The 25,211-nt window shown below is 30.8% G+C and overlaps 1 protein-coding gene across 1 annotated transcript in view; it reads left to right on the plus strand.

Annotated features, from left to right (window-relative positions):
- The first annotated feature begins 3,557 nt into the window (after positions 1 to 3,557).
- LOC107457427 (multidrug resistance-associated protein 1-like) overlaps positions 3,558 to 25,211 on the plus strand; it is a 74,156-nt gene continuing 52,502 nt past the window's right edge. Inside the window, exons 1-9 of the mRNA XM_043052285.2 lie at positions 3,558 to 3,743; positions 5,603 to 5,728; positions 6,520 to 6,657; positions 10,260 to 10,376; positions 12,428 to 12,489; positions 14,455 to 14,571; positions 14,654 to 14,785; positions 19,552 to 19,726; positions 22,108 to 22,362. Coding sequence (XP_042908219.1) covers positions 5,627 to 5,728; positions 6,520 to 6,657; positions 10,260 to 10,376; positions 12,428 to 12,489; positions 14,455 to 14,571; positions 14,654 to 14,785; positions 19,552 to 19,726; positions 22,108 to 22,362 — 1,098 coding nt within the window. The 5' untranslated portion in view covers positions 3,558 to 3,743; positions 5,603 to 5,626. The remainder of the gene's footprint in view (positions 3,744 to 5,602; positions 5,729 to 6,519; positions 6,658 to 10,259; positions 10,377 to 12,427; positions 12,490 to 14,454; positions 14,572 to 14,653; positions 14,786 to 19,551; positions 19,727 to 22,107; positions 22,363 to 25,211) is intronic.

Here is a 25,211-nt window from a genome sequence, read left to right on the forward strand (position 1 = left end):
CACCCACCCGCACACTGACCGCAGTCAGTGATGCTTGAATAATGAAGTAAAAGGTCATTTCCTTATAGGCGGATATTGGAAATGGTGTAGTAATTAATTAGACATTAATGCCTACTTTCGAAACGAAGCTTTACTCCGGATTGCCAACGCCTTCTATAACTAAAAGCCTCCACACGGTTTTTTGTAGGTAGTCCGATCAGACCGCTATGAAATTAAACAAGTTTACGAAAGAAGCATTTATGTAAAATCTAGTAAAAATAAGATAGTGGTAGCAAATATATGTATAAAAATTTGTTTAATTTTTGATTACGATTGATTTGACTTATTTACTTGTCAACCACTACAGATTCAATTTTCAAATATATATGATAAATTTCTCTCAATTACTTTTACAAAAGAATTTGGATTCATGCGCACAACAGGTTCACTTTTTAAATGGTCTGCGCGGACTACTTATAAAAAACCGTGTGGAGGCTTTCTGATATAGGAGGTAATGGCATTGCGCACAACTTGCTTTTGGTAATGATGCTGGGTTAATATATATATAAAAAAAACTTCCAATAGTGCTGCCAACATTCAATTAGCGCACTGTGTTAAAATTTCTTTTATTGGTACCAAATTTTATTTTAAATGTATAATTTTTTGTTTAGTAAATTTGATGCATATGCAAATACATTCATTGTATTAAAATTAGCACATATGGAAAGGGTTGTGAGAACGAAACGAAATTTTGCAAACGTTGATAAGTGATAAAAAATCAAAGTAAAGTGATTAAACCAGTGTTTCTTAACCTTTTTGATATAATGGACCCCTTTTAAAATTTTTTAAAAAGTCACGAACCACCCCCCTGTGAAAAAAAATAATTGCAAAAACCATCAATTATTAGAAAACTTTTAATTTTATTATTTTAGTAGTATAAAAAATTTTTAAAATTAAAATTTTTAATGTGAAGGTTGCTTCTGCTTTTCCTTAATTAATAAATTTAATTGGGGGATGGTTTTCGACAAAGCAAAGTGTATACCATGTTCAACATTCAATCGATTTCGATGTTATATTTTTATTGTCACAAGTGTGGAAAATTCCGCTTCTCAAAGATACACTGTAGCAAACGGAATTATAGCTGCCATAGTTCGATTTACAAGCAATGGGTAGGCTTNTTCATGCGCACAACAGGTTCACTTTTTAAATGGTCTGCGCGGACTACTTATAAAAAACCGTGTGGAGGCTTTCTGATATAGGAGGTAATGGCATTGCGCACAACTTGCTTTTGGTAATGATGCTGGGTTAATATATATATAAAAAAAACTTCCAATAGTGCTGCCAACATTCAATTAGCGCACTGTGTTAAAATTTCTTTTATTGGAACCAAATTTTATTTTAAATGTATAATTTTTTGTTTAGTAAATTTGATGCATATGCAAATACATTCATTGCATTAAAATTAGCACGCATGGAAAGGGTAGTCGGAGCGAAACTAAATCTTGCAAACGTTGATAAGTGATAAAAAAATCAAAGTAAAGTGATTAAATAGTAAGTGATTAAAAAATCAAAACGAAATGTTTTATTGCAAACAAATATACAAATGAATGGAGGTTTCAGTACCCTCTTGGACCACCTGTTGTGCGAAGCAGATTTCGGTAATGTCAGAGGTATACAAGTCTCTTTCGAAGACCTGAGCTATCTCATTCCACATTTGCGGTAAAAACATTCAGGTGTACCCTTACCCCTACGGCTGAGGTGGGCAATCTTCTCTAAATTTAAAACACTCTGCCCCCCTCCATTTTCCCAAACATCAAAACTGCGAATAGGATTTTTATTTCAACAGTAATTAATATTTTAGCTACAATTAATCTATCTTTATTAGATTCCAGGAAAGAAATGTTTTGTTAAAGATTATTTTTAGAAGACAAAATTAACATTGTTAAAAAAGAATTATTCTGCATAACTGTCATACAAAGCGATGTGTTGTTCTCTTTAAAAACTGCATCATTTTAACGATCAATTCGACTCAGCCACCACCACCTATATCCACACTCAGAAAGCTTTTATAAGTAGTCGGTGCAGACTATTTGAAAAGTGAACCGGTTGTGCGCATGAACACAAATTCTATTTTAAAAGCGACGACGATTGGTAAAGTACCTGGCTGCGTAAGCGGCCACTAGACCTCTTAATCTGAGGTTTGCCCTTGGACAACTGGTACTTTAGGCTTAGATAATTTGAGGGAAATCAAGGCAGTTGACGGTTGGATAGCGTGATGCAATATGTAGATCAAATCATGACATTAGGTTAAGAAATGCCACTCTATGAAATATTTTTTTGAACCGAACTATTTCCCACTCTATAAAATATTTTTCAAGTAGCTGGTAGACCAGCAAATGTATTAACAGACCTAATCAAGACTGAAAGGTAAAACATTTCATTTTTAGCTCGGTTTCTATTCTAAATTATCAGATATATATCACTATTTACGTTTTTGGGTTACTGTGTTAATTAAACTGGTAGCGAATCAAATAATAAAATTTGTGGAATATGTATAACTGAGCTTAATCTTTAAAAGTGTCACCTCGAGTTAACTGCAAAAGCCGTAGTGGACATCAAGCTTTTACTTGAAGAATATTTACGATTTTTCTTTCAGAGAGTCACTGCGAGTTATTTATCGTAAAGTTGCACTTCCCATGATACCTTGAATTCTTGAACCGTGGTGGTAGAAAAATTAATTAAAATAAAAAATACAAACTAAAAGCAAGAGAATATATTTTTGCAATGCGAAGCAATTTGACATCCTCAATAAAATATATATATCTAGTGTTCTACTTTCGTTTCATTCTTTTGCGTGCTACTAGCACGATTTTATGGATAGATTTTGCTTTGGCTATATTGATACGATATTAGAAAGCACTCTTTTTTGCCGATATTATCGTGTGAGCTGATGAAGAGATTATATCTTCTCCTTATTTCGTTTTCCGGTTTTTTAATATGTATGTATATATGCTTAATAATTTTTAAAAATATTTTATTTTAGTACTTTTTCTTCTCTTTTCATTAATATTTATCCTTTTCGTTGTCTTCTCTACATTTTTAACTTATTTCATTTTTTCTATATACTTATTNGCTATATTGATACGATATTAGAAAGCACTTTTTTTTTGCCGATATTATCGTGTGAGCTGATGAAGAGATTATATCTTCTCCTTATTGTGTTTTCCGGCTTTTTAATATATATGTATATATGCTTAATAATTTTTAAAAATATTCTATTTTAATACTTTTTCTTCTCTTTTCATATACATACACCGTCTCTAACCGATTGATTTGATCTGTGTTTATTGACCTGCAATGAGAAGTTAATAACACATAAAGCTTAACCTGTAGGATTCTAAATGATCATCCGACGTTCATGAGTTAATTAATTATATATTACAGAGGTATAATATGTGGTGGTGCTCACAAAATATTTTGAATTGTTGTTATTCAAACTAAATATTTACTAAATCTTTCTATAAGCCGGAAGAATCATACGTATTATAAGATTCTATAATTCAGTATATTTTATTTTTTTTCAGGATTTAAACCAAACATGGAATACACAAGTTCCAGATTTTTCAAGTTGTTTTCAAGACATCATAATTGTAACGACGCCATCAGTGATTTTCAGCATTATATTCATCACCTGCATTTGGCAGCTACGAAACCGAAACTGTGTGAATCCACTGCCGTGGACTTGGTTGAATATTTCAAAACTGGTAAGCCTACTATCGTATTACCGTAAGTCAAAAAATATCAATTCAAGAGAAGCGGAAGACGAATGAAATGTACGAACTTGCTTTGGAAACCCGATATTTTATTATTGCAAAATTCGTTACCAAGCTCTCCAACAGATGGTGCTGAAAAACTATAACAGTTTTTTTCCCCTTCACATTTCGAATAATTTGAATGCGAATGCAATTGAGGAGTTCAAGGAGATTTGCTCTGAACGATGCTATTTTAAGCGATGTGACAATAAGGGAAAATCGGTTAAAAATACTGTTGTCATTATTTCGAAATTTATTATATAGATACATGGGAAAATCTCGTTGACCGTTTCCTCTCCAATGAGGTACTGTCCCTTAAATTTTGTTAATAGTTGCAAAAACTTGCATATAATTTTTCTCTCGATATTCACCTATACATTTTTGAGCATTTATTATCATGTATTTTTCCTATTTATCTGAGGCTATGTGGCTACTGTGCACCTGCGAAGCTCGGGTGTACTACCTCGAGGAGAGGCGAGGCAGTCTGTAACAAAAACCTTTTCTCTCTCTCTTAAATTTGTTTGTTTAATCTCGCTAGTTTATTTTAATTTTCTCTCAATAAATGTTACTGAACCCCAACTTTCACCATTCAGTTGCGCTTCGGCGATTTATTACACATTCCCACTCAGATGAATTAGTTAGAGCCCCTCGCTGGGCTGATGCTACGATGACTGCCACATATGAGTAAGTATGAGCCGTTGACCGTTTTCAACAAAAGGGAAAATGTAGGCCTCCTTGTAAATAAATATGTACAAGTAAACTTGTGGCTGGGTGGCGCAGTTGGTTTGTCGTCGGTCTTCTGAGCCCAAGTCTGCTGGTTCGATCCCTGGACCAGACACCGACACCGGGATGCAGAAAATCCTCAACAACCATGTCGTATGATAATGTGGCATGCAAAAGATCCCTGGAGTGCCTTATTGGCTCTTGGCATTTCCGGCAAAATTAAATTCCTAGTGTACTTTAGCATCCAAATAGAGTCTCGGTGCTGCCATCTAGTGTGGCAGAAACTGGACGTCCAAATCAACATGGCCACCCATTGTGGTGGTCCTGAAAGAGTGGATACCACTTCCAGAGAACGCACTAGGTCTGCTCATCAGGAAGACTGATTGTGCAGCTCATAGGAAGTAAAATAAATAAATAAAAAAACAAGTAAACTTTGCCACAAATGTTAATAAATTTTGTCATTTTTTCAATAAACTTTTTAATTCCAATGACATTTGAAATGGTTATTATGCGAAACGAGTTGTTGTCGATTTTCCAGTTCGAAGAGATTTTCTACAAGCTCCAGAAACAGATTTTAATATATATATATATATATATAATGTGTGTGTGTGTGATTGTGTGTGTATATATATATATGCATATACATATATGTATGTTGTCTTTTCAGTCTATTTCTTCGATGACCCTGGAGACTCAAAAGGACGATTCCGAGTGTGCTTGTCTAGTCAGAGAAGAAACATTACCAGCGGGAGCAAATTTAAAATCTCCCGAACAACCAAAATATGACACTGCAAAAGATGCACTCTACAAAGGTGAAGAAGAAGAAGAAGAAATTGCTGGTCACCAATCNCGAGTGCCAGAAACAGATTTTAATATGGAAAAAAAAAACATGTAAGGTGAGTTGTTGAAGTAACGTAGGATGTTTACCAAATAATAAATTACCGGAAATAAGGCGAGATTATATTTACTTGAAACAATCATTGTTATCGTCTTTTAATTATTTCATTGTAATCGTCTCCTCGTCCTGTAATCATTTTTATTGTCTTTAAATTGAAATTCTTTAACTTTCGAATTTTATTTTAAAATAGGTGCTGTCTCTTAGCCTTCTGATAATGACCCTGATTCAGGTTTGCACAAATATTTATTTGATAACATCGGATGTCAGCGTACCGCCTTCCTCGTTTGTGGCTTCATCTTTTAAATTTCTTCTTTTCGTAAGTACAAGTTTTGTAGTTTTGTAAAAAAAAAAACAATGTACGTTTATAAGTTTTTTTTAACTTTCATATGACTCAACTTATTAAATCCTATTTTGATATGCTATAAGCGAATTTAAGTTATAATTATTAACCTCCGTATTGTTAGAGTCCTCTTGCCGTCTGGCTAACCATGGATGGTTTTCCTCAAAATGTAAGGCAAATGCGGGTTAGTTCCATCAAAATGTCCTCCACGAAGACACATTTCTCCAAATACTTGATCCAGGATTACCCTCGTCTTCTGAATAGGGTTCAAAATTACTGGTTTTCGAGTTGAGCATTAGCAGTCATTAGCCCAAAATTGGGTCGGCTGTTTAATGACGGTTTTTAGTAAAATGACAAACATTGTAAATTATTCGCATTTAAAGTTGAAGAAAAAATTTGAAATAATATTTCTTAAGAAAACTGACTAAAACAATCCGAAAAGAGGTTGCTAAGTATATTCTCATTTAATAAATAACAGCCATTTGGTTAATCAGCACTTTACAGTCTTAGTCGCCCGTTGCATCCGTACAAACACCCTGTTTCAAAAAAGTGATTGCATTTAATGGCTCCTGACCGTATAATAAACTTGCGGGAAAAAATCGGAATATTTAGTTATATTTTAGAAAGATTAAAAATAGCTATTCATTTATGCTTTCTCGATAAAATTAAAATCACCTCAATGGCGTTCGTATTAATACATTGATTCAAGAGTTTTTTATTCTTGAAAAGTTAAATATTTTCGAAATTTTTAATTCATTTTGTTTCAGGCCTTCACCACAATACTTATGCTTCGACACCGGAAATGTGGAGTGGCTACTTCCTCTGCACTTACAGTTTTCTGGCTTGTATTCACCATATGTGGCATTATTTTACAACAATCAACAATATTGAATTATTTTAAGCTAGTAAGTTATTTAAATATTGATTTATTTTAATAAATGAATTTTGTGATAAAAGATTCAAAAGATGTAAAAAGTGTTTGATTACTTTGACTATAGTTCGTTCACCAGGAGTTGGCACTTGGCTCCGCCTTCATCACGTGGTATCCGACGATACTATTTCGCTATTTTTGGGAGAAGGATGTGAACAGTCCTGAACAAGGTTGCTATTTGGCGATTGTATGACTAAAATATTTATTTCGAAATCTTAAAGGGCATTTTTTTAACATTAAATATTTCATAAATTTTGATGATATTTCTTTCTTTTTTTTTTTTTTTTTTGAGTTAATAGTTTGTCCTTTTTGAGACATTTTGCTGCAATATATTTAAATAGCTAGAATAACGAAAGGTAGAATAGCAGATGATAAAGCGAAGTAAGTGACTGAAAAATAATTCACTACTTACGTTTGGCAAGCAAAAAGGGTTGCCTCATTTTCAAGCACGGAGGTGTTTTTCCTCTTACTCCAGGGTTGAAATGAACTCTTCGTCCGAGGAGGTGGAGCCAAGTGCCAATTCCCGGTGAACGAACTGTAAAACTAGACACAATAGCCTAATGACATGTGATCTTTTTCTTTTGATAATTTATTTATTTTACTTAAACTGCTATTATAAAAAAAAAAACATTCACTCATAGATATCAGAAGTTATTATGAAAATAAACGACTTTGATAGCTAAATTTAAGATAGATTGATTGTGGCAATGGTAGTTTTTATTTTATTATGCGAAATTTATTAGTGAGTAATATGTTAATGCCTCACTTCAATCAGTCAGTGTAGGGATCGAGAGTGTGCGGCATTGGTCCTAGTTAAATTGTTCTACCGTAAAGTGCTCGACATCGCGTGCGGGTCGTCGGGCTAGCACAGTGGGGTGCCATACCCTCTGCAGACGATCAAAACTGTGATGGCATGCCCAGACCGTCGCCAATAGTTCATTGTGCAGTTCTAGTGCGACATACTTGAACTAAAACAACGTCAAAAAGAAACCGATTTAATAGCTGCCACCAACTTCGAATTGTCCGTAGTAATTCATTTCTATACTTAAAGTGGCAATGGGTCTATTAAATTAAAGTAAAAAAATTCTATTTAATTCTCAGATTGATGAATTTAAAATAGTAAATTAATGCAAGCAAATCAATCTATTCAGAAATGAAAACTAGTGTAAGCTGCAGTAATTGCTATAAGATAATTTTATTTACATATATATGTTAATTAGTTATTCACAATACGTGGGAAATTCTTCCTAGAAAAGTTAAAAGCAAAGATGCTAACTTTCTCCGCTTTGTAAAAAGGAAATTTCAATTGGAAACGAAATTAATGATATTTTAAGTTAGGTATTTTTCATGTTAAGTAAGTTTTTATAACTACATACATACCCTCCAACTGCTACGGAATTTCCGTAGTTTCAGAAATCTTCTTTTCAGACGGTAGCAAAATTAATGTCTTAATATTTAAAAAAAATTAATTTTAGCTTAACTTGTCCACTATTACTTATAAAAAGTGCATGCCATATGGCTAGATTCTTAAGTTCTGATAAAAGTTTTATGAGAGATCCATTTGCTTTAAAAATTTCTACTTTGATTCGCTACCACTAGAAAGAATTATTTTCCAAATCCTCATAAGTTGGAGGGTATGAACATATCAAAAATTCAACGTATCGTAAGTTATGCAACTTTATTTTAGTTATCTAATGGTAACACTTTCAAAAAAATAGGCTTAATTATTTATGTTCTACAACTTTTACTCGCCACCTATATATTAACACTTTGGCAGAAAGCGGAGTTGTTCGCATCCCTGTAAATAACTGGCACAACTGTAAATAAGAAATGCACCTATACGAAAAGAGTGGTATTTCATATCTGATTGCATCCAGAGATGCCAACTTGCTCCGGACAGCAAATAAATATTTTCGAGTGGTAGTTTAATAATGTGTGATTATTAGTTTAATAAATTCACTTCATTAGGTTTCTATTCACCACTATTTCTAAATAATTCAAAGGCTTATATAATTCGTTACTTCTTTCGTTACTACGACGTAATGTTGCCTTGTTTTTACTAGTAAGCAAAATTAGCCAAATATTAGCAAATTTTTGTTTGTAGGTGTTTACCGTTTTATAAATTATTAAGGCTCGTCCGGAGCAGTTGGCATCTGTGTACATCTAGTAAATGTTCCATTACTTACTTTATTAACAAAAACTGGGCTGCGTAGAAGGCCCGTATCCCATTCATCATGAAATATTACTAAAAGTTAAAATAAAAAACAGTTCGAGTTCAGCAGTCTATGGGGTGACTGTTAAATGTTTCTTCCTTCTTTTCTTCATTTAAAACAAATTGGGTACCAACGCCTTTTACAACTGAAAGTCTCCACACGGTTTTTTATAAGTAGTCCGATCAGACTATTATGCATACCCTCCAACTGCTACGGAATTTCCGTAGTTTCAGAAATCTTCTTTTCAGACGGTAGCAAAATTAATGTCTTAATATTTAAAAAAAAATTAATTTTAGCGTAACTTGTCCACTATTACTTATACAAGTGCAGGCCATATGGCTAGATTCTTAAGTTCTGATAAAAGTTTTATGAGAGATCCATTTGCTTTAAAAATTTCTACTTTGGTTCGCTACCACTAGAAAGAATTATTTTCAAAATTCTCATAAGTTGGAGGGTATGTGAAGGATATCCACTTTCCGAGTCCCTTAATTCAAAATCTAGTTAATATAAGAAAGTGGTAGCAAATATATGACTAAAAATTTGTTTTATTTATGAATATTATTGGCTTGCCTTATTCACTTGTTAACCACTACCGATTCAATTCTCAAATATATGAGATAAATTTCTCTCTATTACTTTTATAAAAGGTTTTGGGTTCATGCGCACAACTGGCTCACTTTTTAAATAGTCTGCGCGGACTACTTATAAAAGGTCGCGTGGAGGCTTTCTGATGTAGGAGGTGATGCCCCTACCCATCATGAAAATTATGCAGTGAATAAGACATTTTGTTTTTGTGACATTGTGGTAACACTGTGAATGTTTCAAATAGTTACTCAGAGACGCTATTTGCGACAAAAAATACAAAAAGTGGTGATTAATAAAATTTAAAATTTTGATAAGAAGAGACTAATAAGCAGCTTCTTTTAGCATATACTTTTGTCAGTTTGTCTTTGAAAGATGCTGCATATTGTTGTTAACTCGGTATTTGGGGCAAAGCACAAGATTCCCATGCGACCCATCTGCATGATATTTAAAAAAAAACATTCTAATCATTATTCACTTGATCTGAATTCTTACTATCTTTCTCTTATTTTTTCTCTATTTATATTTAAGATATTATTTCTTGTATGGTTTGATAAACAATTAACTATGATTAATATTATCTCTAATTACATTAAACATTCAAATTAAATTATTTGATATTATCCTAGTGTATGCATTCTATTTATGATTCTCAGTTCCGCGTATCAACGTTTTACGAATGCGGTTTTAAGCGTTTGATGTTGTCACAAACCGTGTTTTCATTATAACTCTCAGTATTTTTATTCTCGTCAGAAATACTTAATATTGTTAAATTTTTTAGGAAAAAAAGCCATCATCAGAAATCATTTTCATTGTCAACATGATGTATTCTCCATTGGTATATGTTCAATTCTTTTTAGCGAATTTTGTGGACAAGAGAAACTTCGATTCTCTCGAGGTATTTTACAAATTAAATTTTCTCTTTTTAACTAAAAAATATATATGAAAGTACAAGCATGTGAATGAACAAGCATAAATAAGCATGAATAAACAAGCATAATTTAACAGTTAGTGTGATGAAAGTACTTTAACTATTTAAAGATACATTTCTTAGAAATTTTTTCATATTTTCTTAAAAGTAAAAACTAAAATTTTGTGTAATTAAACATTGTAACTCTTTTTCTCTCTTATAAATATATATATATATATATATNATATATATATATTCTTGACTTAATGCAATATCAGATTTGAATCGAATAAAATAATATCAACGAACAAATTAATATCAAATCGGATAAAACAAATATTTCGGACATTCACTAAAGTGACAATGATTTTGTTGACATTCACCGGTGAAAGTCGACATTCTCTTGATTTCGGTCATTACCTGTAGCATATACTTGACTTAATGTCTAACCGTATCAGATTCGATGAATTGGTGGGAGCCCACCAGGGCTGGAACAGAACAACTCGAACAATTCTACGTTTAACTAGTTTATCCTGTGTGTCATATTTTCAAAACTGCCCACTTTCTATTCGTTTTTTAAAAAATCATTCTAGTGGTAGCCAAGTTTATGTTTTAATGTATTAATTTTTATTCATTTAAACTTAGTTCTCACACCACTATATATAAATAAATTTAAAGTTCAACGCCACTTATTCATTAACCTCTGGTGGTGAAGCTTATAAATGTAGCTGTTTAAAGAGCAAATGTTCGCTTCGGAATAATGAGAAAATTCTAAGGTATTCATTTAGAGACACCCCAGTTTTTCTTCAGTGGAATAAATTATGCTTGGTGATGTATTGAAATTAAGAATTGCGGTACTTGCTAATTCATACTTTAATAATTAGACCGAAATAAAAATAATAAATTTTATGTGTAATTTTTGAACTCTGTAAAAAAAGCCCATTTGGCAAAATAGCATTTTAGGTACCAGCCTTGCTAGTTTGTGATTTCAGTACAAAATTATTATGTACTGTATGTAAAATATTTAAAAAACGGAACATCCTGAATAACTTTTGATCTAATAATCGAATCTTTATGTTCTAAAAAAGTCGTATTTTTAGAATTCACTATCTCAAGAACTACTCGATCGATTTAATTTAAACATTGTATTTTTACCATTCAAAATTACATTTTTAAAAATGATTAAAATTTTTTCAACCTTAAAATTTAAACTTTTATTTTGAATTAAATAATAATAACTATTAAATTACTTTTTGCGTGAAATAATCTCTGGATAAACGATTTTTATAATTGTATATAAATACTCAAAAAGAAAAAGTAACATTAAAGGATAGAAACTTTGGACATTCTCCTGGTCAAACTTTTTTGACCATATATCCTAGATTGCTGCTATCTCTTGCATTTTGGGAGTCAGAAATCCGTTTCATAAAAAATTTATGTTTATTCAGAGTAAGTATATTTTATGCCTGAATTCTTAACTCACCTGCATTATTAACCAGCGTATTTGATGTTAACCCCTCGAACTATTAAGATTGAGTACTAAAATGTGAAGATGACATTAGATCAAAAGGATTTTCAGGATCGTCCGTTTCTTACTTTGAGAACTGTACAATTGCTATTTATAAGAGTTTTCTTTAAATTTGAAATGAGATAACAATTGTTTCGTAGCTTCTTTTTAGCAATTATGTAAAATAATAATGATTCAAAAAGAAAAATGCATAATTTAATTAATATATATATATTTTATGATAAAAACCTTATTTTGAAATTAAAATAAAAACTACATAGATATATAAAGATCGATATGACAATGCTCTTTTATCTTTATAATTTTATTTGTGAAGTTTGTTAAACAAGATATTTGTATTATTATTTCCTGAACACCTTGTTAAAAAAATGAAGTTTGGAAAAATTAAAGTGGAAAATTGTTGTTAAATGATAAAAATACTTTAAAGGGATTGTATTTTGGAGTTTTGCTCTTTGACTATTATTCTCTATGCTATTCTTTGTTAGCTTATCATCTTTTTCATTATCATTAGGATAATAAAGTCATTGAAGATGTGTCGTTGTTTTCATACGCAACTTTTTCCTGGTTTGTAAGGTTTGTATCGTTTATTATAATACATTGAACCTGCATCTTAGTGTTTTAACTACAACAAGTTATGAAAAATGACCTGGAAATTAAAAGTTTCGTCGCTCAAGTGTGTGAAACTAATTTATGTTTAATTTAAATAGTATTTTTTTAACATGTTCGAATAAAACATTATGTTTAATGAAATATTCGGTGAATAAAAAATTTTGTTAAACAATATGTCAAATACAGCTTTTTTTAAATAAAATTGCGCTTTATTACGTTTAAAAGTTTGGATTTATTAGAAGATTTAATGCATTTAACATGTTTATGATTTTTGCAAATGTAACATCCTGTGAAAATTTGACCAAAATATTAAATTTCGGTGTTTAAACTAGGAAAATTTATTTTTGAAGTATATGTTGTAACGTTTAGATTTATAAATTTAGTTAGATTTATAAGTTAGGATTTATAAATGTAATGCACTTAACTTGTTATTTCTGAAATTTCTACAACTTGGAAAATTAAAATATAAGTTTTGATGTTAAAAAAATTCTCGAAATCTAAATCGTACAGTAAGCAAAAAATCAAAGTCGCGCGGAATAACACTTGTTCTAATAATCAGCAGTGACAATCTTAATGCTTTATATGGGTGCCCTCATATATGCTAATTAATTATTTCCAACATTTTCTATAAATAATTAAATTTGAGTAAAGCAATTTTTGCCTTGTGATGACTTTCAACACGATTAAGCAACATGACTATCAATTACCTTTAGTAATTTCGTCACATATGTCGAGAGCACTAAATTGACTAACCATTTAAAGAACTTAGTAAGATGATTTGTCTTTAAGAGTATAGAACCTATTATTATTATTTTTTTCAATTAATCCTTTAACCAGCTTAGTATAATAGTTTATCTTTTAAAGTGCATAACCTATTATCAATTTAAATTAATTTCATAACCCTCTGCACTCAGAGTACTTTAAAATGCTTTTTGAAATGCTACAAGCTCTTGATCATATATAAAATACACATTACAGATTCTTTTTTTTTTAATATAATTTCAAAGATTCTTAAATTAATGTGGTTAACTCTCTAATTATTAAGTTATAGAATTTTTTTAATTTTAGAGCGGTGATTGTTAAAGGCGCCTAAAGCATACAACAGAAAGCCTCCTCGCGGTTTTTAAAAAAGTGAACCAATTGTGCGCTTCTATTTTAAAAGTAATTGAGAGAAAGTTATATAGATTTGCGAATTGAATCTTTGGTTGACAAGTAAATTAGAAACTCCAATTATATTCATAAATTCCAAAAAAAAAAAAAAAAAAATACTACTTTTACTATACATTCTATTAAATGGCTCTTTCCTAGACTAGTTTACCCCCATAGTGATCTGATCGGACTACCTATAAGAAACCGCGTGAAGGCTTTCAGTTATAGAAGGCGATGCTCATAGGCGATATCAGAGTGGAAAGCGTTAGGCTGCTTAGTATAATGATTTATCTTTTGGAGCACATAACCTATTATATTAATTTAATAATAGTTATTTAACCAGTTTAGTAGAGTGATTTATCTTTTAAAGTATAGAATTATCATTATTTCAAAATTATTCATATTTAATTAGCTCAGTTTTAGAATTTTTATTTCTGTGTATAGAACCTATTATCATTTTAAAATTAAACATTTAATCAACTTAGCATAGAGAATAACCTTTTAGAGCATGGAACGTAATATAGACTTTAAAACTAAACATTTTACCAGCTTAGTATAAAGAATATTCTTTAACAGTATAGAACCTTTAATAAATTTTAAAATTAATTATTTAACCAGCTTATGAAAATTATTTATCTTTTAAAGTACATAATCTATAACCAATTTAAAATTTATCTTATAAACAGCTTAGTATGACTTCTCTTTTAAAGTATAGGGCCTATTACAAATTTAATTTTTGTTTTACACTTTGAAACTAACTATATTTAATTTTCATTTCAGATATCTAATTGAAAGTAGAAGGAAACTTTTGACGGTAGTGGATCTTAAGTACATAAGTGCTCGTCTAGTTGCACAGCGTACGTACTCAGATTTTCTGAAACGTTGGAACATAAATAAGTATGCTATATATGTACAAATTAGTTTGAAATAACCTTTCTGAATATTTTGCAATTATCTAACAATTGATGAATTTTTTCAGCGAACCAAAATCTCTTAAATCTCGAAGTTTAGGAGTCAGTTTAGTCATATCCTTCTGGCCTTGGTTGTCGGCAGCGTTACTTTGCAATTTTCTTTTCGCATTGGCCTCACTAATACCACCTCTAATTTTAGAGTAAGTAAAACACTTTAAGAACTACATATCTGCTAATTAAAACTGTTAATCTAATGCTGCCTCTGTTAACAGCCACCCCATAGACTGCTGAACTCAAACTGTCTTTTATTTCAACTTTTTTATTTTGTTTCATGATGGGCCTTCTGCGCTGCCCAGGTGCCCAATTTTTTATAATAAAGAAAGAAAGCCTCTGTCACTTCTGCGCCTTTTAAAAATAGCAGAATATTTTCCCCCTGCCTTAATATTTATTTCATTTGCTTCATTAAATATATGCAAAATATGTGACCTTAGTATATATCATCACATTCAATACTTTATCTTCTTTTATACTTGAAGAATCCTCAATTTATGCAAGTTAACAAAAATTCGCTTGAGACCAAAGAAACACGTAATATATTTTATACAAGTTCTTGTGAAATTTTATTAACATTTGTTTAACGAATTATTTTATTTATAAATTTAAATGTTGTAAATTTTGTAAACTGTAAAAACTATCAGCTCTAAAGCTGCTGCAATCAATGGTCATCGTATCTTATAAAAACTAAAATGCAGTACCTAATTTAAATTAACAAAAAATTATAAATAAAAAAATAATTATTTTTTTATATTTAACTTTATTTTAAAATTCTATCAGCTTTCTACGCTTTCAGGGAAAGTGTCTTCTAGTGGTAGTTTAATGTACGATTCTTTATTTTAAAAATTTTATTCAATTCTTCCTGGCACAGTGCAACCAGTATGGTGACACTAAACCAACAAAAATTAAAAATCTCTAGAAATATTAAACTAATTGCTTTTAAACGTTTAACAATTACTAACCTTAAAAAAATATATCACATAACTAAAGTCAGGCACTTTGTCTTAAATTGTACATGTTAATACGATTTAATATTTTCTATAAAAATTTGCGTTACTTTATAGAAAAATATTTTTTAACAAGGTTTTCGAGTTATCGTAGTTCGAGAAATCAAGAGTATACTGTAATAATTTATTCGTTCAGTTAGAATCGTAGTGGTACTGAATATTTATAATTTCTAAATCATTTGTATACTCGGTAATAATGAATAAATTTTCTTTAAAAAAAAATAGGGCATACTTAGTGCTCCGTCAACGAATCTTATAGCTCAAAGTCTCCACACGTTTTTTTATAGGTAGTCCGATGCGACCACTACGAAGGTAAACTAGTTTACAAAAAACCCATTTAATAGGAAATATGATAAAAATAAGGATGTGGAATTAGGGTAAACTAACCCGTGAAGGAACACTTAAGCTTCGCTTGCCTTTTAAAAAATCATATTAATTTCAAAATTCATAATTTTAGTTAAATGACAGTGTCAACATATTTGCTACTAATTGCAAATTTTGTAAAAAAATTGTGGAGAACTTACATAATATTGTTTTAAAGTTTTGGAGGTTCAAACAACAAGTAATAAGAAGACCAAGTGAAGGAACAGCTCTTATCAGTGAAGGAACACAAAATTTCCCAGTAAAGGAACACTTAATTTTGGTTATTTTTTAATGCTCTTTATGAATTTATATGCCATACAAATATCTAAAAACAAGCCTATTCTTGAAATTATAACATATAAATACTTGGAAATTGTTAACTTTTTTTTGTAATCATGAATTCAAAAGTAAAGTGTCATCATATTAGCACATACTGTTCATTCACTGGGAAATCGATGCCCAGTAAAGGAACATACCTGTACCCTCACTGGTTAGAAGTTGTTTTTCGTATTTTTAACATACTTTTGATGCAAAACATCACTAAAGGTATATTCAAATTAAAGTTTTTCTTTCATTTTCATTAACTTAGAAGAAACCCAGTAAAGGAACACTTGTTCCTTCACTGGTTCTTCATCGTTTGTAGATCCAGTGAATAAACGCCCCCTTATCTCAGTACTTGATTATGCTATGATGCTTAAAAAAATAAAACGTAACTTCAATAACTATATTTTGAATTCTTATTTTCACAGTGAGAAGAATAAAACTATTACATGCAATTAATTCCACTTCAAAAATATAAATACAAACACTCCCCTTATAATTTTTTCAAAGAAATATGCTGTTGCAGAGATAATAAAAAATTAAAAAAATTTTCCAGAGCTTTGCTAGATGACTTTCTATTGTTTGGCAGTAAGCTATTGTTACCAATCCATCTAAAGAAAAACTTTCAAATTCTTATTTTTAATCAATATATATGAAATGTTCCTTCACTGGCTGGTTTACCCTATATGCCTATAAATTTGTTTAATTTATGATATTATATAATGGTTTGCCTCATTTACTTGTCAACTACCACAGATGCAGTTCTCAAATACATAAACACTTATTACAAAATATTCGCCGTCACAGTAATGAAAATAATTCTGGAACAATGTGTAAAATGGTTAATTATATAAAATGAAGACCATTGAAAAGTCACTTATTTAGTAATTTATGCCAAGCAGGTATGAATATTTGTTACTGCATACGGAAGTAAGGTGGTTGCCCAGAGGAAAAATTTTTTATCGCGTGTTGCGGAATTAAAAGACGAAATGAAAATGATTTTGGAACAAAATAAAAAATATGATTTTGTTCATTTGTTGGAAAATAAAATATGGCGTGCTAAACTAGCTTACTTATTAGGCATTTTTGTTATTTTTAATAACATAAATTCAAATATGCAAGTGCCGAAAGAATATATATTAAACTCAACAGATGAACTGCTAGCATTCCAAAAAAAAAAAAAAAAAAAAAAAAAAAAAAAAAAAAAAAAAAAAACTTTATCTGAGTACAAAGCTCAGGAAGACAATTTGGAAAAGTTTGAGTCTGTCCCACAAGATTTTAATAAAACTATTCATAAAAATTTTATTGACCATTTGGCAACGTTAAAGCAGAAAATTGTTCATTATTTCTTTAATTTATATAGAAAAAAAATTTGATTGGGTTCACGATCCATTTGTGATAACGAATACTACTGTACTGTAATTAACTTTAAATGAAGATGAAGAACTAATTTCGTTTTCTAATAATCAAGATTTAATTTTAAAATATCCGGAAGAATCAATTCATTTTGGATTCACATTCCATGCAATTATCCCATAATTGCCATAAGGACTATAAAAATTTTATTACAATTTTCTACATTTTATTTGGGTAAATTCGGATTTTCAGTATTAACCAACATAAAAACTTAAAAAAAAGATGGAGGCTGTTAAATGTAGCAGACGATATGAAAGTATCATTGTAATTTTTACGACCAAATATAAATGCAATTATCGAAAAACATCAAAAGCTCAAATTTCTCATTATAAATACTCTTACTATTAACTTGCAATTAATCCCGTAATAAGGGTGTTGTTGTTTTTGTAGTGAAAATATTTTATTTTACATTCAAAATTGTCATAAACACACAGTGTAGAATAGGTAAATAAAAAACTTTTCAAAATTTTTTTCTCTGTGTGTCGTCAAATTTCGAAATTGCTAAAAGCGTGGCGCTTCAAAAAAAAAAAAGGTTGAGAATCACTGGGTTATACCTTAATTATTCTAATTTTTTGTGTAGATATTATTTACTTTAAAGGATCGAGATAAAAGAAACGAAATATGCATTCTTTGAATAAAAAGGTATCAACCATTGATAAAAATCTCAAACAAAATTGTCAATTAATATTCTTTTATCTACCAGTTTTACTTAAAACATTTATTTTATAAAATTTTAATTTTTGCTGCAGTAATTGCAATTAACGATTAAAATTCCTCTCACCTTAATTGAAAGTTGCGTAAGGTTACGTGACTGGCAATCTCAATAACTTCGTACATTCGTGTTCTGTTCTGACTCTTAAAATATGTGAGAAAGCCTGCAAGTCTTTGATTGACTATATTAAGCAAGATACTTTTTGAAAGTTTTTACATCTTAATATTAATGGGATTATTTAAGCTAATTAATTTTTTATGCAAATAAAAACTTAAATTTTTGACAATGCTTTAAACAAAACTATTTGAATCATATTTTCCAAATTGAGTCACATCCCTATTTTGAAAACGCTTCATAATGAATGCATATTTTTTCATTAAAAGTGTGTTTTGGTATCTATCACAGTTATTTCAAATATTTTTCGCATTACCTAATTATCATAATAAAGATAAAATTTTTGAACTAGAATTTTAGTACATGGAAATCTTATCATTAGATCAAAATTTATCCAGATGTTCCGTTTTTTCCACACTACTTGTTTTCCTGTCGTTTGATTTTTTTTCTCCTCATGTTGCTCCGAAAGACATTATTGAACTCAATGGTGACCACAGTGTCGCAATCACGCTGCCGTTACTAGAAATTGAAAAGCTTTAACTTTCCTAGGTCACAACGGGATGTTGTGGCAATGTTTCTTTTTTTTCATGTGCTTTGAATTTGATACTGCTAGCATTTCTTCTAATGCCGGCATTACATTCAATTCTAACCGCATTGCTATTATCATGATGTCAGTACTAAAAGTCGAGGAGATTTAAACTTCCTGGCCCACAACGGGCTGTGGAGTTAATGTTTCCCTTTCATACGTGCCCCCAGTAATGCAAACTTGCTTCTCCTGTTATTTTTCAAAAAGGCGATGTCAAGTTCAATATTTACTACATTTTAACAACTATGCCATCATTATTAAACATTGAAGAGCTTTAACCTCATTGGCCCACAACGGGCTGCTGCGTGAATGAGTGATTTTTACTAACTCTTCTGAACTATAAACTCGCTTTTTCTAGTATTTCAAGTAACACAAATATTTATTGTCTTACAGCCGTCTTATAAACTTCGTTGATCATGATCATTATGCATGGAGAGGGATGCTTTATGTGACTGTAATTTTCATAGTAGATGCATTTGCAAAAATATTCAACAACTTTGGGGTGTACTTCTTCTTTTCTGCTGGAGCACAAATGAAGTCAGCTCTCATGAATGCTGTATACAGAAAGGTATTTAATCTGTTTTTTTGTGTAGCCAACGCCTCCTATAACTCCTCTACACGGTTTCTTATATGTAGTGTGATCTAACCATTATGAATTAATCCAGTTTCACGAAAGAGCCATTTAATACAAAATCTAATATAAGTAATGAAGTGATAGAAAATATATGTCTAAAAATATACTTAATTTATGAATATGATTGGTTTTTCTTGTTTGCTTGCTAAACCACCACAGATTCAATGCTCAAATATATATGATAAATTCCAGTTAATTACTTTTAAAATAAAATTTGTGTTCATGCTCATAACTAGTTCACTTTTTAAATAGTCTGCTCAGACTACTTATGACAAACCGTGAGGAGCCTTTCTGATATAAGTGTTGGTCTAGTGCCTTTTGGAAAAGGCTAATAAATTTTTTTTATTCGCATTTATTTTAAGGAAGCGACATGGATTTATATGTGATATTGTATCAGTGTTATCTATGTTTATAAGTAACGTTAATAGGCATTTCTTTTTTTTGTAAATAAAATGATAAGTAACGAAATAATATCCACTAAGTAGAAAAGTTTTGATATTTTTGAATAGGCATTAACTGATAAACTGAAGCAACTTGAAAATTGTGCGAAGAGTATCTGGCGTTAAACCAACCTCTTTTCATATTAAATTTTAGAAAAATGAAATAAAATTAAATAAAAATAACACCTGTTAGACATTTTCTTAAATAAAAAAAATTTGATTATTGTTTTTTTCTTCTTTTTTAACTTTATGAAACAAATTTCGGAAAAATAAAAGCTTACATTATAACTGCAACCAACTACAATCAAGAGAATAATCTTCAAAAAAGAAAGTGAATCGTTAAAAGCCCCTGGATTGTAATAGCAATTTTCGACAGGCAGCATAGTTACCACAGTGAGTGTTATTAGCAGAATACTTGTAAACCAGGGGTGAAAGCGAGACGGAAAAGAGGAAAGGCTGGTAGTAAAACCATTTCAGTTATAGCTAGTTTTGGGGAGGAGTTTACTTATTCTTTTTTTACATTTTTCAACAATATCTACTTTATCTTGGAAAAGAAGCAGTTTTATATATATGCCAGAATTATAAAAGAAATCTTGATAGTTACAGATATTTCATTTTTTTCGAAAAAAATGCTGGAATTAAATGTTTTACGTACCAGGTTTTTCTCTTTTCCGTCTTGCTATATAATGGCTTTCACCCATGTTGTAAACAAATATACACGAACATATGCGAGTGGTGTAAGTTACGCTTAGAAACGAAGAGAGTGGTAATAAAACTACTCAATTTTATTTGACACGTCCTTAACTACCAAAGCAAAATTTTTATGATTCGGAATGTATTTTTAGCTCTATATCGTCCCGTCTGAATTTTTAAAATTTTACTCTTTATTTAAAATTTTAGTTTTCACGAATAAAATAGTCTCACCCAACTTGCACTCTTGCGAAATCTACATTCTATAAAAAAGTTGGTGATTAATAAAAAATAAAACAAAAAATGGTGGGGACTTAGAAACTTATGGTTTTACATTGTCTGTTATTAGCAATAGTTTTAGAATATGCACAGAGATGCCAACTTGCACCACTTTGTTGCCCACCAATACATTTAAAAATCTGAAATAAACATATGCCTTGAAACTTGAGTGAACTTGTTAAAAAATTATGGAAATGATAAACTACTGAAAGTTTAGTTTTGAATTCTTCACCACTTTTTAAAATTTGTTTGTTGAAAACGGAGCATTTGGCATGTTTGAAAGTGTTGCCAGACTGGTAACTTTATAGAAATAGTTAACAGTTATTAATTTTCATAGAACACAACGAATTATGCTTTTAGAGCAGGGCTGACAACTCTCTACGTTTTTTAGGAAAATTTCTTCCAGTGGTAGCTAAGTTTATGTTTTAATGCATGGATCGTTTCCTAAATTAGATTTGAAGTTATTTTCCGCACTACTTCATCTAAATGATTCAAAAGCTCATAAAAAACGTCAAATTATTCCACCTCCATCGTGGTAGGACTTTTAAAGCTAGTGCAAAATCATCAAAATTTTTTAATGATTTTGCTTTTAATTATCTGATAATATCCTTGTTAAGAATTGATTATATTTCTCGCTCCCGTTTGCTGTTTTCTTAATTTTTTCGTTAAAAAAAAAAAAAAAAAAAAAAACGGGGGGGTGTTGGGNAAAAAAAAAAAAAAAGAAAAAACGTGGGGGTGTTGGGGAAAAAATTTTTTTGGCAAATAAATTAATGTTTCCATTTTTATATTTATATAGTGTATGTACATTTCATTAATATCCCATTATTTATATTTACATTTAATTTAAAAATAGTTAAAGTTGTAATTCATTTTTGATTGTTTTTAATTAATTCACTTTTGTTTCAGAACTTCTTACTCTCCCCAGCGGCTCGGAAGGATTTTTCTAGTGGATCCATATCAAATCTCCTGTCCGTGGACATTCAAAGACTTTCTTATTTCACTTTCTACTGTTCAGAACTGATTATATGTCCAATCAGAATCGTTATAATCCTTGTATTAATGTGGCAGTACATTGGCATAGCAACGCTGTCAGGTCTTGCCGTAATCATATTTTTCCTTCCTGTAGGATATTTCGTCTCTAAATACAGCGAAAAATTTACAGTAAGTTCTGTTCTGTTATGTTCCTTTCACTGTAATTATCTTAAATAGAGACAGAGATGCAAAGTTTTATTTAGCACCTTATCAGGAGTAAAAGAGGTTGATAATGAATTTTATCGATCGTTCGCCTTCTAATGAGAGTCCCCTTGCCGTTAGGCTAACCATGCGAGAATCTTCATGAATTTTATCTTCGTGAATATTATCTAAGCCTGAATGCGAGACGCACTGGTAGTAGAACTATTTCAATAACAGCTATTTCTTAAGAAGTAATTCAATTCTTATGAATAAACAATTTAATGCTATTAATTTTTTTATTCAGGGGAAGAAGCAATTTCATTATATAAATTATTTCTGTTAAACAAATTTGGTAGTTATGGATGTTTTATTATTCCCGAAAAAAAAGCTAAAAATGAAATTTATTTTTCACCAGTTTTTACTCCTTATGTCCTTTATATATATAGACTTTCAGCCCTTCGTGTAACGCTGTTGTTCTTGCTACCATAATGTTGCAAATTTCAAAATGTTTTCATACAATGTTCTACTTCATGATGCATAGGTTAGAGGCCGCTGCGTGGCCTAGGTACCCAATTTATCTTTAAATAAAGCGAAAGTGTAACGCTACTGTTCAAATTTCAACTACAATTTATGTAATATCACAGATAAAGCTTGTATCTCATGTATATCGACCTAATCATGGCTGTATTCACTTCTTTTTTAAAGGCAATTTATGTAAATCATCGATCAAGTTGTACAAATTTCTAATCATGGTTATTTTTATGTTACCACACTGTTACATAAATCAAAATGTTATATTCACTGTAATAATATTTTTAAGATGGATAGGTTAGGGGCCGCTGCGTGGCCTAGGCACCCAGTTGCTTTAAAAAACTTAAATAGAGCAAGTGTAACGCTACTTCTGCTATTTCTCTTGTTTTTATTGCTACAAACACAGTACGCTAGTCGTCCACTCTGCAGGCAGGTACTTCGTACTACATCTCAGCCTAAGTGTACCGCAAATGCGGCATAGTTTCAAAACAAAGTTCTTCGTGAAGGCTTCTTTCTACCGATTGTTGACAAAAGAGTTCCATTCTCTTCTAGATAGGTTTCAAAATTACAAGACTATGGAATTACATACCTGCCAACTCTTCCGGATTTTCGGGAAGATTTTATTTTCATATTTAAAGTGGTAGTAAATATATACTATTTTTTCTTTTATAAGTTTAGTTTTTAAGTGATTTTGATCACCACTATTCTTACAAAAATTAAGCACATATATCAATATGCGTTACTATCATGGTTGTCAACTTAAGTTTTCTCAAATACAACGTATTTGTTTGCTTAAAATTGAAGTTTTAATTCCATTTTAATACCACTGGGAAAAATTATAATGGAAAGGATTAAAAGTTGGCAGGTATGGAAGTACAGACCAGCCAATTTTTAATTCCTTCCATTATCACTTTTCCCAGTGGTATTAAAATGGAATTAAAATTTAAATTTTAAGCAAAAAAGTACGTTGTATTTGAAAAAAATTAAGCTGACAGGCATGATAGTAACGCATATTAATATACGTGCTTAATTTTTTGAAGAATAGTGGTGATCAAAATCATTTAAAAATTAAGTTTATAAAAGAAAAAATAGTATATATTTACTACCACTTTAAATATGAAAATAAAATTTTACGCAAATGCGTAAAAGTTGGCAGGTATGACTGCCAATTGTTAATTCAATTAACAATTGGCAGTCTTGAACCCAAAATCGGGTCGGCTGTTGATCGACGGTTTTAAAGTAAAATGTACAGTTTCATTATTATGATAATTTTTGTATCTAAACTTTTCGGGACTGGTAATTCATAAATACATTAGTATAGGATCAATATTAGTGGGAAAAAAACGGAATAGTGTGCGCCTGGCTAATTTTATAGACTTATTTTTTGTTTCCACTTTTAATTCTCACCTGCTAAGGAAATTGTCTGACTACCATCTTTAACTTTTTCTCCGAGGTTGTCGCCATTCTGAGAATGATTATGAAGCTCGATCGTCTCAAAAACGTCAAAGCATGCCTGATTATATTTAAGGTGGTAGCAAAATTTGTAAATTCATTAACAGGTAAAGAGTTCCAGACTTGTGTTATAATTGCCGATGTTTATTATGTTATAATTGTTATGATGTTTGAAGTTACCGGAATATTTTAGTGAAGGAGAATAATGCCTTCAACCCGGAGACACTCACTTCTTACGAGCAGGAACTCATCGACTTCGAGCAAGCAAGGAGTCTACGGACAAATGCATCAATTGTCAAGGCGATCACCCGGCCTGTTTTACGGACTGTGGTGCTCGGCCGAGGCGAAATCATCGCACCTTAACGCGTAGACCACAAGATGCCCCCTGCTGCGCAGTGAAGCTCCTAAGGATCATCAAAGAACTTCAGGAACTTTTGAAAGACGAGAAAATCATCTCATTACTCATCTCCCTGCTCCCAGCCCTAAAGACGTAAATGAGAAGCCTCACCATCAAGCCTGCTACATCTTTCATGATGCCTCTCATTATTTTATCTCATTTCAGGTTCATTTCCGAACCACCAATACAACTTTCCTATGTATGTCCCTTTGGGATATTTCATGATGAATGGGATAAGGGCCACTTAAGCCTCAGATGCCAAATTCTAAAACAACGAACGAACGAGTTACCGGAATTTTTTATTTTCTTAACTATAAATACAACTTTTTTGCACCATGGCAAAGTGCTATTTTTCTCTTCATCTCATTTTCTATGCATGCATCGAGTATTTCATGACGAATGGGAAAAGGGCCATTATTGGCCTCAGATATATATATATATACTAGTCGATAGGAAT

This window comes from Parasteatoda tepidariorum, chromosome 9 (genome assembly GCF_043381705.1).
Source record: "Parasteatoda tepidariorum isolate YZ-2023 chromosome 9, CAS_Ptep_4.0, whole genome shotgun sequence".
Lineage (NCBI taxonomy): Eukaryota > Metazoa > Arthropoda > Arachnida > Araneae > Theridiidae > Parasteatoda > Parasteatoda tepidariorum.